A 17,820-nucleotide genomic window follows, 5' to 3' on the forward strand; every position below is an offset into this window, starting at 1 on the left:
CGCCAAATTCGAAAACACTCATGTTCGCAAGCTTCCTTGTGTTATTTCTGTTGCAGTAAAGATTCTTATTAGGGTTTTCTCCCCCTTTTGCTCATACACTGACTAATAATATAAATAAGTCAGCTCAACCTATCTAAACTACACAGGCTAAAAGCCAAAACCTTCCTGATTTTCAACACAGTAGAATCGCCTTTCCCTGTAGTTCGTTGACTACAGACTCCCTTACTGGTTCTCAACACACAACAGAACCAGCCTTCCCCGTAGTTTGCTGACTACAGACTCCCTTACTGGTTCTCAACACACAACAGAAACAGCCTTCCCTGTAGTTCACTGACTACAGACTCCCTTACTGGTTCTCAACACACAACAGAACCAGCCTTCCCTATAGTTCGCTGACTACAGACTGACTGTTTTAAAATGGCTGCCCTGCCAAGTGGCAGTTGACTCCGCCCCTTTTCCCATGGCAACCCAGCTATTTTCCATACCATCCCCCCCAGTTATACTAGTTTAAATACTTACCCTTTTAAACACCTATTATTAAACATAACTAGATTAAAACTCACACTTCACCACAGAGGTATTCTAAAGTTTGGCGGTTTGATGTCATCAGTATGTTGATGACACCAAACTTTATCTCTCCTCTGTACCTGACGCCAAGGAGGCTGCAAAAGTCCTAAATCATCGATTGAGTGCAATGAAGGATTGGATAAGAATGAACATAGAGACTTAATCCAGACAAGATGGATGTCTGTTAGTCAACAGAAAAACCAACCTGAAGATAGGATCATAGTCTGTTCTGAATGAGTTGCTCTCAGTTGTATCTTGAGGTTGCTCCTGAAATGCCAGGTTGCTACTGTGGCCAGGAGAACCTTTGCCCATCTTCAGTTCTTCCACATGGAATTTAATGTATGAAAGTGCTTTGCTTAACTCTTTTAAAATTAATTTTAATATTTTTTGTATGCTAATCAAGGTGGTCAGTTGAAAGATTCACACCTAGCCCAACTTACAAAAGCCCTTTGTCTCACCCTGGTCATTCCACAGATATATAAACCCCTTTTTTCCCAGTTCCAGCAGACCTCACCTCTGAGGATGCTTGCCATAGATGCAGGTGAAACGTCAGGAGAAATGCCTCTAGAACATGGCCATATAGCCCGAAAAAACCCACAAGAACTGAATTTTAATATTGTTTTTAAATAACATTTTACGTGTACTTTTGTGGTTTTTTAAATATTATAGCTCAGGAAGGCTCATATCAGAGAACAGAGGGATTTAGATAACTTGCTGCTAAATTGTGTAGGGTTTTGTAGGCAACCTCCATCACTTTGAACGGTGTTTGAAAGCTTATCAGTAGCTAATGAAAATTGCTGTAATTGTGGGGTGTCACCTCAATAAAAAGTAAAAGAGAAATATCATATGGTTCTGGTGTTGGCTTGAGCTGTGCCTTTATGTTCCCACTTTATGTGTGTTGTGAATTTTGAGGCTTTAATGAGGACGGTGGAATAGAAGTTGAGAGTTTTTAGCATCGAAGGTGAATCTAGACCATTTCCTAGTGGGCAAGAATTATGCAGAATGAAGGCAAGGGTTCAACACAAAGTTGTCAGAGCAACTTGCCATAGAGAACAGCTGCTGAGCTACAGCTTAGCTCTAGGTGGCCTCCAGATAGTTTTCCAATTTACACCTCAGTTCTGGGATGGCGAAACTGTTAGAAATCTTTGTATGTGGATGTGTGTCAGTTTTTCCTATGTGCCATGACATCTTGTTGTAATTGGACTACTGGCACCTGAGTTTGGATTGTGTTAGACTTGGCTCTTGAACTGCCCTTTCATAGCTGGATGGCTCTACTAAGTTTCTTCATGGTCTCATAATATATTCCGTACCCATTTTGTCACATGCTGTCTTGACATTACATCCTCTCCATAAACTGAAATGATTTTGCGATGAATCGCAGTGACGTTCATGCCCTTAGCATTTAGGTAGTGTATCACAGAGCAAACTTTGCACTTGGAGGGAAACGGAATGAGGACGCTCATCTCTAACCTTCACCACACCAGTCAAAGAGCTACTGACGACTGGCGCTGCTCATTCATTTCCGCTGGGTTCCCACTACACAGCAGTGATACCACCTTCCCCCGAGAAACTTCCCTGTGAGAGCTACGTGCCTTATTACCTTACTTTCCAGATAACCCTCATATTTTACTTACCACTGATTTGGTTTTGTTACCAGAATACTAGATGTTTCTCTGTTATAGCAAGACTTCTATGACCGAAAAGAGTGATAACTTTAGTATGACTTACTTATTCCATAACAAAATTATTATTCAAAGTCCTATGGCTCTTTTTAAAAGTTTGCTGTAACGTAATGTTGTGTTTATCAAATAAATCACTTCAACCAAAAGCTGCATGTAATGTGTCTCCAATAAATCATGCTCAGCAAAGAGACAGACTGCTACAAGTGTGTGAACTAGAAAAACTGCGATTTGTGATTGAGTCTGTATGACAGCAGATGGATGCGCTTTGAGTGAATATTTATGTGTACACAGTTCTGCCCCCAGCATCAGCTCATCACTCTGATAGCTATTTGACCATGGTTTTGTTTTTTAAAATACACTAAAATTTCCAAGAGACATGGTGGAACTGTGTATGCCATTTTGGCATTCAGTATTAGGTCTTCACTCTAAAAATCATTTGAGCATAATCAAAACATCATAATGGGCTACAATATTTCAGGAGATGTTGCAAAAAACCCTCACAGCAAGGATTTTATTAATCGTAGGATGGAAGCAAAGGTTAAGAATTGAAGTAGTTTTACATTAAAAGTGAATCATCCTTCTCCTTTGTGTTCTTCTTCTCCTCCCTCTTCCTTCTTTTTTTCTTTTTTTCCCCTTGTCATAATTTCAGACACAACATGTCATGATGTAGTAAACAAAAACACTCTGCTAGTGAATCTGAGATGTTGCTCCACAAAACTTGTCCTTGTGACCTCTAGCATAAGAAATTTCAACACATCCTCACAACTGCTTTAGTTGCAGAGGGCGTTCTTTTTAATGGCCTAAAATGCTGCAAGTATTTTAAAAATGTCCAAATGGCACCCCAGTTGTAGTGTGCTAAGCAGGGATAGTGTACCAGGTGTATGTGAATGCAACCTTTGACATCTAGAAGTTTCCTACATTTTTGCTGTTGAAGGAAGGAAGGAAGAACCCACTCTTGGCTTAAATGTTATGGAACTTATACACTCCCCCTCCCCCTGAAAAATCTCTAAATACATACACACTATTTTTTTGTAAATAAGGAGGGGCAGGTATTCAGTCCATCTTAGTACAAAATATAAAAATAAAATACTGTTGTAATCAGTTATAGCAAAATTGACCACTACCATTATAACAATTTTTAAAATGTTTTTGAATGGCACTATCTAGAAGAATCCTCCACCTTATGTGACTGTGGAGCAGAATGAACAACTCTGCATACGTATGCTTGTCCACAATGCCCTGCCTCATGCACAGAGGAAGAATTGTTTAAAGCCGCAGACAATGCGGTCACTGCTGCCCGTTTTTTGGTCAAAAAATATTTAACCACTTGTGTTCCCCCTATTTTTATCAGTTTTATATTTATTATTTATTTATTTAAAACATTTATATTCCATCCTTCTCACCCCAAAGGGGACTCAGGGGAGAGCACAACATACAAAGCGACAAGCATTCAATGCTGGGACATAAATAGATTATACACATACAAAAGCATTAAGGTAATTTATCTTGACATTAAAATCCACTGTTTAAAAACATCTTTTGACACAAAATAAATAAACCTATTACAGCATCTTGTCTTGATGAATTCCATAGTATCCAAAAGATTCAGGGGATATGTAATAAAAGAGACATCTGACACAAATATAACCTCTTACAGGAAGATACTGGGATGTGTAAAACTTGTTATGTTCCTGTAGCAAAATGAAGTTTAGCGTGACATAATCCATCTCACTGAAATGAGAAACGAGATTTAAATGTCACCTGACTTAATTAGATGTATAAAAACTAATGAGGTTTAGCATAGAGATTTAGCATACTAAATGAATTGTGTCTCTTGCATTTTTGATTCACTAGAAACAGCAACGAAATACTGTGATAAGACAGGAACGTGGTTCCGCCACCCTGAAAGCAATCGAACGTGGTCTAACTATACACGCTGCAACTCTTTCACAAATGAAAAACGTAAGGTAAGCAATCTTTTAAGCCCATTAAAACAATACAGTTTACATTCATGTGAGTGTATAGGTTGTGATGAAATCAATTAGGCCCAATGAGTTTAGTAAAAAAAGCCATTTATTTCCCTTGCTGCTGGAGAGTCATCAGTTGTGCTCCCTATTGATCTTCCCCAGAAGAACCACAATCTACCTCACATGTTCTATATCCTAAAGGGCAATTGTTTGAAATGAAAGGAACATCTATACTGGTAATCTATGTTTAGTAAAAAGCCATTTATTTCCCTTGGTGCTGGAGAGCCAGAACTTATTCGTGGCTCCTTATCTGTGGAATGCTTTTCCAGTGAGAACACAAGCTCTCCGTAATTTACTTGCTTTTCGTAGAGCTTGTAAAACTTATTTATTTAGGGTGGCATTTGAATTTTGCTGATCGAAGTTGTTCTTGATCTTATATGTAATATATCACATGTGTATATTGTAAACTGGGGAGTGGCGGTATATAAAAAGATTAATAAATAAATAAATAAATAAATAAAATAATGTTGGAGAGTGGTCCCTGGTCAAGTAGACCCTTATCAAAAAAAAGTTTGGAAATCACTGTTCTATAGCATTATAGTGTGAATTCACTGGGATAAATATGAATTAACAGGGATATATTAAATATAGAGTTTGATTCAACCATAATTAAGCAGAGTTTGCACTTCTTATTTTGTTCTTAACTTTCTTTCATTGATTAAGGTACCCCGACCTTGTATTTGTATGTTTATCCTTTTCTTTTCAGTGTTTTCTACAGCCATGTTTTTGTTTTGAACTTGCCAATGATTGTGAGTTGAGTGACTTCTCTTTTACTTGTATGGCAACTAGACATGAGCTATGGCATACTTATTATGTCATAATGTGAAAAAATCTAATTAGTACAATTCAAAATGTTTATTTTATATTTCAAGAAGTTCCATGACCCTCTGAAGAAATAAAGATATTCACAAAAGTATTAAGAGAACTTCTGCAGAGATTTTCATTTTCCCAGATGGTAGATTAAGGAGGCCAAGTATGTCACTCATGGGGGGGGGGGGGGGGAGATCTGATTACTATTTATGTTAAACATACAAGAAAATGAAAGAAAAACTGCAGCAGAACATGACTGTTGCTTTGGAAAGATTCCAGGCATCTGAAAGCAATTGCCATTCATCAAAGTGTGTGTGTGTGTGTGTGTGTGTGTGTGTATGATTCTCTTGGAAATGATTTCCTGTTTTCTTCCTTGCATTTCTTTTGGGATTTCAATTATTTTGTTTAGAGGGATTTGTGCTTCTCAGTTATTTTGCTCAGCAAAAATGACTGAAAATGTCGCCACATATTTATATAAAGAATGAGTGCGAGAAAGTTGAAGAAATAGGAATGTGGAAAGCACGAATAGAAGAATGCATGAATAGGCCTGTTTTATTCCAGTCTAACCAAGATCTACTGGCAGCATTAACTGTGTGTTTAAATCCAAGTGTGACCCATCACACTGGAATAGAAGATGCTGCCAAACACTGTGTCCAAATTTAGCTCCTAGCCAGCAGCACTGGAACACTGATGGTGGGAATATGTATTTATTTAAATATTTATATCCCACCCTTGATCATGAAAGTTCAGATTGACATGCATGTAAAACAATTTCCAACAAGTCTACATTAAAAATGACATAAAATTGCTTTAAAAGGCTAAGAGCATATTTAGTAAATTAAAACAGACCAAAAAGACTAAATTAGTTTCTACCATGTAGATGACCATTTGAAAAACCAATTAGGAGCCAACTGTTGTAATAAAAAGCCACATTTTGACTCAGTGCCACAGAAAGAGAAAAAAATGCTGACACTAATTGGAGCTTTATGGAGTAGGCTTTCCACAGATGGGGTGACACCGCACAGAAGGCATTTTAATAATATTTTAATAACATAAAATATGTAAAGCTTGCTTTCATATATACAAGCCTGCAGAAATTAAAGCAGTCTTCTGAAGCGGCACTGCCGTTTCTGACACATCCCTACATACTCCCCTGCAGCAGGCATGTAGCCGGGGGGGGGGGGGGGCTTGAGGGGCTTCACCCCCCCCCCAAAATTCTCATGGTGCATTATTTAAACTGTTATGTTTATTCATATCATGATCTGATCACCATACTCAATATATCCCATATGCATGGGGGTATTGGGGTAATGATACAAAAGGTTTGCTAGGCTAGACCCTCTTTCACTCAGACTCAGCCCCCCCCCCGAAACTCAGGCCCCCCCTCCGAAACTCAGCCCCCTCAACCCCCCCTGAAAAAATTCAGCCCCCCCCCCCCCCCGAAATGAAATCCTGGCTACGGGCCTGCCCTGCAGTTACACCAGTATGAAAATATAATGTAGCATTCATTTCATGGCAAGATACAAGTTGTGCTTCCCTTATCAAAATTCAAAATATTCCCAATTCCAAACTTTCCACATGGATAATTTTTTTCGTGTCAGGAGCGACTTGAAAAACTGCAAATTGCTTCTGGTGTCAGAGAATTGGCCATCTGCAACGACGTTGCCCAGGGGACGCCAAGATATTTTAATGTTTTACCATCCTGTGGGAGGCTGCTCTCATTTCCCCTCATGGGAAGCTAGAGCTGAGACGGGAGCTCACCGTGCTCCCTGGATTCAAATCACTAACTTGTTGGTCAGCAGTCCTGCTGACACAAGGGTTTAACTCATTGCACCACCGGGTAATGACTCCTTTGCTTTCTGATGGTTCAATGTACATAAATTTCATTTTATGCACAAATTTTGTAATATGACTATGTGTAGACTATGTGTATAAGATGACTATGAAACATAGGTGGAATCCATGTTTAGACTTGGATCTTGTATTTTAATATTGAGTTAAATGTTTTTAATGTTTATGTATGTGTATATGAATTTGTGCCCCGGCATTAAATGTTTGCCGTGTATATGCTGTGCTCTGCCCTGAGTCCCCTTCGGGGTGAGAAGGGCGGAATATAAATGTTTTAAATAAATAAATAAATAGATCTCCATGATATCTCATTATGCAAGTATAAAAATACAGGTATTCCAAAAAGCCCAAAACTCTTCTGCTTCCAAGCATTTAGGTAAGGGAAACATAATCCATACAGAGAAAAATACAATTTCAAATAAGGATATGCATATACAATGTAGTCATGAACCAAGTATTTTTGACTTTCAGACTCATCCATTTAAAGTTTCAGCATCATGAAGACCTATTTCTAAAGACATGTATTAAATAAAAAAATATGTTTCAATTAGTTCTTTCTTCATTTCGTTGTCTTTTTTAAAATTTCAGATGGTATTCATACTTTATTACATGACCATTGTAGGACATGCTTTATCGATAACCTCCTTGTTGATATCCTTGGGGATCTTCTTCTATTTCAAGTAAGTGATTTGTTCAGACTTCTGCTTTCTTTACTTTGGTGATTTGATTGAGATAGTCACAGGTAGAGCCATCAATTCACCTCTTGTGTGTTAAAAAAATTAATAATTCTTAGGTAATAATGAATGACAACCTAACCAAATGCCAGTTTTTCATATAGTTTGAATCACCATTGGTGAATGGTTGAAGAAAAGGATGTAAAGGGCAATAATACCATAAGGATCACTTTTCACCATGGAAAGAACACAACTATATGGTGCTCTAAGAATTGTTATTTGGTGCAGCTGAGTTATTTGGAATTAGGGTAAATAGTTCATTGCCATGCTTGTGAGTAGTACTAAATTATTTAAGATTTTAAAAGAACACTGTAACTAACACCCCAAAAACTCTTTACATTTGGGTGGTTAAACAACAAAATAATAGTTGCTATGAGTTGTCCAGGCTGTATGGACATGTTCCAGAAGCATTCTTTCCTGACGTTTCGCCCACATCTATGGCAGGCATCCTCAGAGGTTGTGAGGTCTGCTGGAAACTAGGAAAATTGGGTTTATATATCTGTGGAATGTCCAGGGTAGGAGAAAAAACTCTTGTCTACTTGAGACAAGTGTGAATGTTGCAATTGGCCACCTTGATTAGCATTCAGTGGCCTTGCAACTTCAAAATCAGGACAGTAAATAAAGTGCAATACTAAAAAAAAAAACAACAGGGGAAATCCAGACAAGAAACAATCAGGGCCAGCTAACACATCCCAATAAAGGATTTCCTCAGGCAGCAACCAGCCAGGCTTTGAAGCTACAAGGCAATTAAATGCTAATCAATGTGACCAATTGCAACATTCACACTTGCCTCAAGCAGACAAGAGATCTTTCTTCACCCTGGACATTCCATAGATATATAAACCGCACTTGCCTAGTTTCCAACAGACCTCACAACCTCTGAGAATACCTGCCATAGATGTGGGTGAAACATCAGGAGATAATGCTTCTGGAACATGGTCATACAGCCTGGAAAACACACAGCAACCCAGTGATTTCATCCATGAAAGCCTTCGACAATTATTTATTTATTATTTACAGCATTTATATACTGCTTTTTTCACCCCGAGGGGATTCAAAGCGGACAACACAACACTTTGGCCCCCTCCAAAAGTCAGTCCAGTGCATATTGGGGATCCCAGAATGACTCACAATTAAAACATGAGCTTAAGTCCCACTGATGTTATTAAATGTTACTTAATCTGAATTCAGTCCAGCATCTGCATCCCTATAGTTGTAGGTTAATTATTTCAGCTACTGAAGGCTCAGACATATAATACTGCTATATTTTCTCTATTGATAAATCTAGTGAGATAATGGCACAACCATTTTGTGATTAGTTAGAGTACAGATTTGGCTTTGGACTGTGGAAACCTTGAAAAACAGGCCACTTTCTTGATTATATTGGGCACATTTTAATGTTTCTTATACTTGTGGAATCCAAGAAAGAATCCAAACCATGGAGACGATGAATCCAAACCTTCCTGACATCTAGGGAAATTCCAAGTCAGTCCTTTTCACTTAGCCGACTACCCATTTCTACTGGGTTATGTAATTTCCACTTACACGTTCCAAACAGCATTCCTTTTTATAATGTTACATGTGGCACTCATTACAATAATATACAATTATGCAAAAATCAACACTTTCGTTCTATCAGCCTGTCTTTCTATCTATACCTTGCATATTGAATATATAGTGCTCAGACAAAATCCTTTAAAAATTTTCCGGAATGTGTGTAACTTCAAACAGGTGTAAGAAATCAGGGAAGTAGGGATTTGCTCCCATGGCTTCAGCACCCGCCATGTGCTTTCCAGCTGCCTCTTACCAGACTGCATTCTTCAGAAAAAGCTGCCAGCCTGTGCTTTTTATAAAGTGACATCAGAGTCAAAACTCTCATTTACAATTTGTGGCGCATATTTTTCAGGAGCCTCAGCTGTCAAAGGATCACGCTGCACAAGAATTTGTTTTTTTCCTACGTCCTTAACTCAGTGTTTACACTCGCCCATCTCATTGCAGTAGTGTCTGACCGAGACTTGGTAAAAAATGATCCAGTAAGTATTCCTTTTCTTTGTTAAATGAACACTGCTAAGGAAAGAAATGTCATATTGCTGAAAAGCCTTCCTGAAAATAAGATTATGCTTTTTGTTATTGTTGAATTCTCCAACGAACACGAGTTTACCCTTGAAAACATTAACACAAAGTCAAGTCTGACTCTCTCTGTTTGCATAATGTCTTTCAGGACCATGGTTTTATTGGTTATATTAGGGCCTAATGCTAAACCAGGAAGGAATCCTATTTTAATAGATTGTGCAAATGAACAGTCTGGTGCACACAAGCAAAACATTTCTATTTCAATCAGCATTTTGCAATGATTGAAGCAAACCTAGATGAAGTTAGTTTCCCATTGCACTGGACCATGGGATAAATTGATTTGTGCCCAAACAGGCCATACCAAAAAAGGAAAATGCTAAAGACTGCTCAAACTTTTGTACAGTGGCACTTATTTCACATGCCAGTAAGGTAATGCTCAAGATCTTGCAAGAAAGACTCCAGTAATGCATGGAGAGAGAGTTGCCAGATGTACAAGCTGGCTTTAGAAAAGGCAGAGGAACGAGAGACTAAATTGCCAATATCTGCTGGATAATGGAGAAAGGTAGGGAGTTTCAGAGAAACATCTATTTCTGTTTTATTGACTATTGTAAAGCCTTTTACTGTGTGGATCATAATAAGTTGTAGCAAGTTCTTGGTAGTATGGGCACACCAAATCAGTCTCCCGAGGAATCTGTATAACGACTAAGTAGCAACAGTAAGAAATGACCGTGGAAAAACAGAGTGGTTCAAGATTGGGAAAGGTGTACATCAGGGTTGTATACTCTCACCCAACCTATTCAACTTGTATGCAGAACACATCATGTGATGTGCGGGGCTTGACGAATCCAAGGCTGGAGTTAAAATTGCTGGGAGGAACATTAACAACCTTAGATATGCAGATGATACCACTTTGATGGCCGAGAGTGAGGAGGAGCCTGCTAACCAAGTTGGCAGAAGAAAGTGCAAAAACTGGGTTGCAGTTAAACATCAAAAAAACCCAAGATTATGGCAACAAGACTGGATGATAACTGGCAAATAGAGGGAGAAAATGTGGAGGCCGTGACAAATTTTGTATTTCTAGGTGCAAAGATTACTGCATACGCAGACTGCAGCCAGGAAATCAGAAAATGTTTGCTTCTTGGGAGGAGAGCAATGACAAATCTCAATAAAACAGTGAAGAGTAGAGACATCACACTGGCAACCAAGATCCGCATAGATAAAGCAATGGTATTCCCCATATTAACCTATGGTTGTGAGAGCTGGACCATAAGGAAGTCTAAGCGAAGGAAGATAGATACTTTTGAACTGTGGTGTTGGAGGAAAATTCTAAGAGTGCCTTGGACTGCGAGAAGATCCAACCAGCCCATACTTCGGGAAATAAAGCCCGACTGCTCACTGGAGGGAAGGATTAGAGGCAAAGATGAAGTTTTGGCCACATCATGAGAAGACATGAAAGCTTAGAGAAGACAATGATGCTGGGGAAAATGGAAGGAAAAGGGAAGAGGGGCCGACCAAGGGCAAGATAGATGGATGGTATTCTTGAAGTGACTGGCTTGACTCTAAAGGAGCTGGGGGTGGCGACAGCTGACAGCTGACAGGGATCTCTGGCGTAGGCTGGTCCATGAGGTCACAAAGAGTCGGAAGCAACTGAACAAATAAACAACAGGCCATGGTTGGAAGATAACTTTTAAGTTTATTGATCATTTATAAAACCTGGCTTATAAATCCTCACTACCTCATGAGAATGCTTGCCATAGATGCAGGCGAAACGTCAGGAGAAAATGCCTTTAGAACATGGCCATATAGCCCGAAAAAACCTACAACAACCCAGAAATCCTGGCTTGTTGAGAGATAATAAAATTATAGTCATGATTTCCAATGTAACATAAAGCAAGTATAATACAAAGCTTTGCTCATTTGTTTCCATATCATATGCAAGATATGCAAGTGAATAGCTGGGCATGTTTAGCCTGAAGAGAAGGCTGAGAGGAGACATAGTGGCCATGTATAAATATGTGAGGGGAAGTCATTAGAAGGATGGAACAAGCTTGTGCTATGCTACAAACCATTCCACAAGTCAGATCTGAATTCTATGATTCTAAAAGAGTGAAGCAGAGTGAACAGACTCCTGGCTTAGCATTATTTGCAAACACAGCAATTGTAAAATGATAATGATGTAGATTTCTATGACACATTATTGGTTGCTGATAATGAATCTTTTTTAGAACTTATGAGAGTGTCTTCACATATGTTGCCATGTTTAGTTATTTTCTTTCTATAGATAAATGGCTTGCCTCTGTACATTGTTTGATAAATTAAAAAACCCTCGCTGTTTTTTTCTGAAAGTATATACCACACTGTGTAACAATAGAGGCATACCTGTAACAATGAATGAATAATCATGTTTATTATAATAAAAAAATAAAACTTTATTTATATACCACTCCATCTCCCCGAGGAGACTCAGAGCGATTCCCAGATAACATCACAAAACATACAGTGTTAAAAAAAACATAACTATAAGATTAACAAAACAAAATATAATCATAAAAATTGTCGCCATAACACACATATATTAAAAGTAATCCTGCCTGTTCAAGGCAATTATTATTATTATTATTATTATTATTATTATTATTATTATTATTATTATTTACAATATTTATATTCCATTTTTTCACCCTGCAGGGGACTCAGGGTGGATCACAGTGCACATGTACATGGCAAACATTCAATGCCATAGACACTCAACATATATCAACAGAAACACAGAGGCTATTTAACTTTCCAGCTTCATGAGGGTATGCTTTGAATTCCGGCCATTGGGGAAGCTGTCAATTCACTGTCTACTTGTGACACTGATGGAGTGCTTCCTCACTCTTTTGCACATTGCTGGAGATTTTTATGGCACCGTAAATTAGTTAAATTAGCCTTCCTGCTTGACAGGTGCAACTGTCTTTCGGGCTGCAAAAGTCGACAGCAACCTAGACAAATGGTCGGGAGCTTACTCTGACCTTGGCTGGCTTTGAACTCATGACTTTTCGATCAGTAGTGATTTTAATGTAGCTGAATCTTGACCAGCTGCACCACAACCCAGTCCTTTATATAGGATTGCACAGTTAGTGCATTTGTTGTATGTGTTACTGATGGTTTTGTGTTCAAGATCTGGATGCACATTCATTGATCATTTATAGTGCTGTGACATTTCTAGTCTCATTCTGTACAAGACAAGTGGACCTTGAAAGTACGTAGAGAGGGTTGCCAGCTCTCATGATGTCCCTGTCCAGGAAGGCATAAATGGCCTAGAATGATACTGCCATCTGTGACAGATAAATAACTCTTATATGGCACAGCTTGCTACTTGAATCTGATGTTGGATTGTGCAACAGCAATGAAAAGTAGAGCATTAGATTTAGCATGCAGTAAGTCCCATTAATCAAACCAACAATTTCCATTTTGAAGAGTTTAGTAGTAGATGATGTGAGTGGCCATTTTTTGAGATTCTGGAGAGCCACTGTGGTTTAAAAAACTGAGCTTTTTTCGTGTCAGGACCAACTTGAGAAACTGTAAATTGCTTCTGGTGTGAGAGAATTGGCCATCTGCAAGGACATTGCCCAAGGAATGTCCAGATATTTTGATGTTTTACCATTCTTGTTGGAGGCTTCTCTCGTGTCCCTGTATAGGAGCTGCTAGAGGGAGCTCACTTGCACTTTCCCCAGATTCAAACCTGTCTTCAGTCCTGCCGGCACAAGGGTTTAATCCATTGCGCCACCGGGGGCTAAATCATATCAGATTACCTGGTATAACAAGGCAGCTCTTTAACTGCCACTGGTCATGCTGACTTGATAATTCTGGAAGTTATGGTTTTCAAAAAGGGTTTTTTTTTCATGTTCTGTTCCTAAAGTATGAGTTTATGAGTACCTCAAGTTCAAAATCTGTCAAGATTTCCCTGGAAATGCTGATTTCAAGTACCACTTTGCATCAGTCTTTGTCTTTTCCTTCATCTGAAACATTTTTTCCATCATTTGAAACAGACATGCTTCCCCCCCCCCTCCCAAAAAAAAAAGAACACAATAGTGAAATTTATGGTAGAAATGACATGCAAACAGCAGTAAAAATGACAAATAGGGTCAAAATTGAAATGAGTAGGTCATTGTAAATCAGCATAAATGCAGATATGAGAATGTTTGTGAGAAGAAAAAAGAATGATGCTGTTGGTCTTGTTAGATGACATAAAAAATCTTAAGTGATTTATGGAACAAAGGAGGAAAAAGGGGGGGTACTTTGAGGGAGCCACAAAAATGAATGCAAGAAATATAATGGAAAAGAGTGCTGCCGGCTCAGAACTGTGTGGCTTCTTTAAAAAAAAAAAAAGGCAAATATTCGCATTTTCAATGGCTCAGCAATAAGATTTTGTCATATTGATTTATTTTTCATGACATGCCTCACAAATATCTCTTTCAACACTTTCATTTTTGTCACAACTGTGGCTGAATCCTAAGTACTGCTTGGGGAAAAATTGAGAGTCCTGTCTGACCTTACTTTTGCTCCAGTGATCTAAAGGATCTATATCTTTCCCTTCCTTCCCTTTCTCCTTTTTTCTTTCATTTTCGGTTAGACATAGCTAATGCTGAACATCTTGAAAGTAGTTCGCTGCACTCCTAAAGGGAAGCCAGGGTTAAATCAAAACCCTGAATCATTCAGGTCACCATTTCTAGCATTGCTTTTATCTGCAATTTATTTGCAGAAATTTTCAATACATGGAACTGTAAGTCTTGTTGCCTGCCAAGCAATATTTAGACATCTATCACTGATCGGGAATGGAGATTTATTTATTTACTTATTTATTTACAGTATTTATATTCTGCCCTTCTCACCCCGCAGGGGACTCAGGGTGGATTACAATGCACGTATACACGGAAAACATTCAACGTCATTTAGACATGCAACATATATAGACGGCCACAGAGGCAATTTAACATTCCAGCTTTCCGGCTTCATGAGGGTATGCTCGATTCCGACCACAGGGGGAGCTGCCACTTCACCGTCCACTTGTGACACCAAGTCTTTGATGGAGTACTTCTTAATTCTTAAGCACGCTGCTGGACGGTTTTTTATGGTGCTATAAATTAGTTAAATTAGCCTCCCCGCCTAAAGTGGTACTTAAATTTCCTACTTGACAGATGCAACTGTCTTTCAGGCTGCATAGGTAGACAGCAAGTTAGACTATTAATGACTGGGAGCTTACTCTGACCTGGGCTGGTTTTGAACTCATGGCCTCTCAGTCAGTAGTGATTTAATGCAGCTGGCTACTAACTAACTTTCGGGCTGCAAAATATCTGAGTGATATTTTGCAAAGTGGATCAAAACTGCTTTCGAACCCCAAGATAAGCAAAGCTGGAAGAGTCTATGCTGTCCATTTTTTCAGAAATTCACGGTTATCTCCTTGACTGTACAGACCATGGACTGCCTAGAACCACTTACTACTTAATATTAACAAAATTCAACTAAGGGCCCTTCAACACTACACTAAAACCCGAGAGAAAGCGAATTAAAGCAACCCGCTTCTTCTCGGGTTTCGGTGCCCACCCCTCACCCAAACCCCAGGCTTCCTGAGGGCCCTTCAAGACAGGCCCTATATCCCAGGATCTGATCCCAGGGTTTATGCTTTAAACTGGATTATATGAGTCCACATTGCCAATTAATCTGGAATAAACAGAAAACATAAGACCAGATCTTGGGATATAGAGCCCCTCTGAATGGGCCCTGAGGAAGGGTGGCTAGATGGCATCCCAGGTCAAACAAAGGTTGATCCGGGATGCCATCCAACCCCCCTCCAGCCCCACATTGTGGGTCCAGAATTTACCAAAGAGGCCTGACAGCAGCACAGGCCTCTCCCTACAGTCCTCCTTGTGGGTGTGAATGTAAATCATGCATAGTTCATGTTTTATCAGTCCACACACTGTCTTGCCAGAGAAAGAAAATATGTCATGCAGATGATAAGTAAAGAACAAGTAGTTTACTCTTCTTAAAACAGAACAACATATTTACAATCATGAGATGTTTTATCCGGCTTTGGGGGTTCTCTGTAGAATGTGGGAATTAGAATCCTTGGGCCTTTGGATAGCTTTTTTAAATGCCCATTTTCCCCAGCACCTCTAAAAACCCTAACTCAAATCTATATTCCAACAGTCCAACATGACAATAGTGTCTTTGTTTTGTCACAAAGTGAGTCATCCAATTTAGAGAACTGTTCTGATGGAAGGAAACTAAGATGCCTTAATGGATTCAAGGAATCTATAAATCACTGAATAGAATTTGTGGCCAGTGTTTTGAAGATCAGAACATTTAATAAGACAAAGAGCAGACTGACCTGGATTGCATTACATTTGTTCTTGTCCCTTTATCGAGGCAACACTTTTTCGCAATTTATTTCTATTAGTCTTTCCATTTGGATCCATCTTAATTTCCATCTGCCATTAAAACTGTGCAATCGGCCTTCTAGCGCCTTGTCCTCTTTTGAATACTTACCAAAAACTATAAATATCATTTTTAATTAGGGATGCGGAAAAAATCTTGAAAGCATATGAGTTTTAAAGGCCACTTTAGTGTATTTACTGTATTTTAATTCTGTTTTTAACCACATTGTTACCATTTAATTGGGTTTTTATAACTTTTGTATTGCTCTTTTTAAACTGCCTAGTGTGGATAGATGTTAGCCACTTTGAGTCCCCATGGGGAGAAAAGTAGGGTATAAATAAAGAGGAGGAGGAGGCGGCAATTCAGTCAAAAAGTGTTAAATTACACCTGCAATTAATTCTGCAGGAGAAAAGGGGGATTTCTTTCAAGCTACTGGAAATATGTTCTTTTATTAGCTAAAATCCATGAGTACACATGCTCAATGTAGAACACATCTCACCACGCTAAAACAGTGGATGTGGCTCTTAATGAGACATGCCACATCATCACAGGATGTCTACATCCAACACTGCTGGAGAAATTATACTGTTTAGCCGGTATTGCACCACCTGACATCTGCTGGGAAGTAGCAGCCAATAATGAAAGGACCAAGGCAGTGACATCTCTGGCCCATCACCTGTTCAGATATCAATCAGCACGCCAACGCCTTAAATCAAAAAATAGTTTTCCAAGATCTACAGAGACACTCCCAGGAACACCTCAGCAAGTGAGAGTCCAAAAGTGGCAGGCTAAAGCCTGAAACCTCAATCAGTCACTGATACTGAATGAGAGACTCCCCCCTGGGCACACAGAAAACTGGGCAACTTGGAAGATGCAGAATAGACTGTGCTCTGGCACCACGAGATGCAGAACTAACCTTAAGAAATGTGGAGTCCACGACATACGAGTGTGGAAAAGAGCAAACCACAGACCACCTATTACAATGCAGTCTGAGCCCTGCCACATGCACAAAGGAAGACATTCTTATAGCAATACTAGAGGTACTTCAAGTGGCCAGCTTCTGGTCATAGGACATTTAATATAATGCCAAGTTTTAAAACTTTGTGCTTTCTAAATACGTTGCAGCAGTATCCTCGGTTCACTTCTGGTATGACAAATAAATTAGCTAAAAAGTCTGGAAAGGGAAACTCTTAAGAAAAAGATATGCAAAAACGTGGAGGGGGGGGTATTAAATCAAAGCTGAGCAAGAAACTCCAAAAGCATTTATTGGGGTTTTTTTAAAGCATGCTTTGATTTAAGTTGGCATGTAAAGGCTAGAGGCAATATGCAGAGATAACACTGATATTATTCAATATTATTATTTATTTATTTCGAGTATTTCTACCCTGCCCTTCTCAACCCCCGAAGGGGGACTCAGGCCGTCTTACAAAAGGCACAATTTGATGCCAGCAATACACATAGTAAGATAAAATACATAGCAGCAACAATTATTAAACAATTAAAACAATCCAGTTATACAGTACAACTAATAAAAACCAATCTAGTGATCAACGTTCGCCAAACTCAAAATCCGTAAGTTCATTTCGCATTGTCATAATCCTATCCAGTTCTAGAAGTCATTGTCCTTTGTCGGTCTGCCAGGTTACCCAAAGGTTTGGT

The 17,820-nt window shown here is 38.9% G+C and overlaps 1 protein-coding gene across 1 annotated transcript in view; it reads left to right on the forward strand.

Moving 5' to 3' along the window:
- Positions 1-17,820, forward strand: part of CALCR (calcitonin receptor) — a 165,086-nt gene that overhangs the window by 110,956 nt on the left and 36,310 nt on the right. The window contains exons 5-7 of the mRNA XM_060782252.2: positions 4,104-4,216; positions 7,523-7,614; positions 9,575-9,701. Coding sequence (XP_060638235.2) covers positions 4,104-4,216; positions 7,523-7,614; positions 9,575-9,701 — 332 coding nt within the window. The remainder of the gene's footprint in view (positions 1-4,103; positions 4,217-7,522; positions 7,615-9,574; positions 9,702-17,820) is intronic.

Source organism: Anolis sagrei, chromosome 6, assembly GCF_037176765.1.
Source record: "Anolis sagrei isolate rAnoSag1 chromosome 6, rAnoSag1.mat, whole genome shotgun sequence".
Lineage (NCBI taxonomy): Eukaryota > Metazoa > Chordata > Lepidosauria > Squamata > Dactyloidae > Anolis > Anolis sagrei.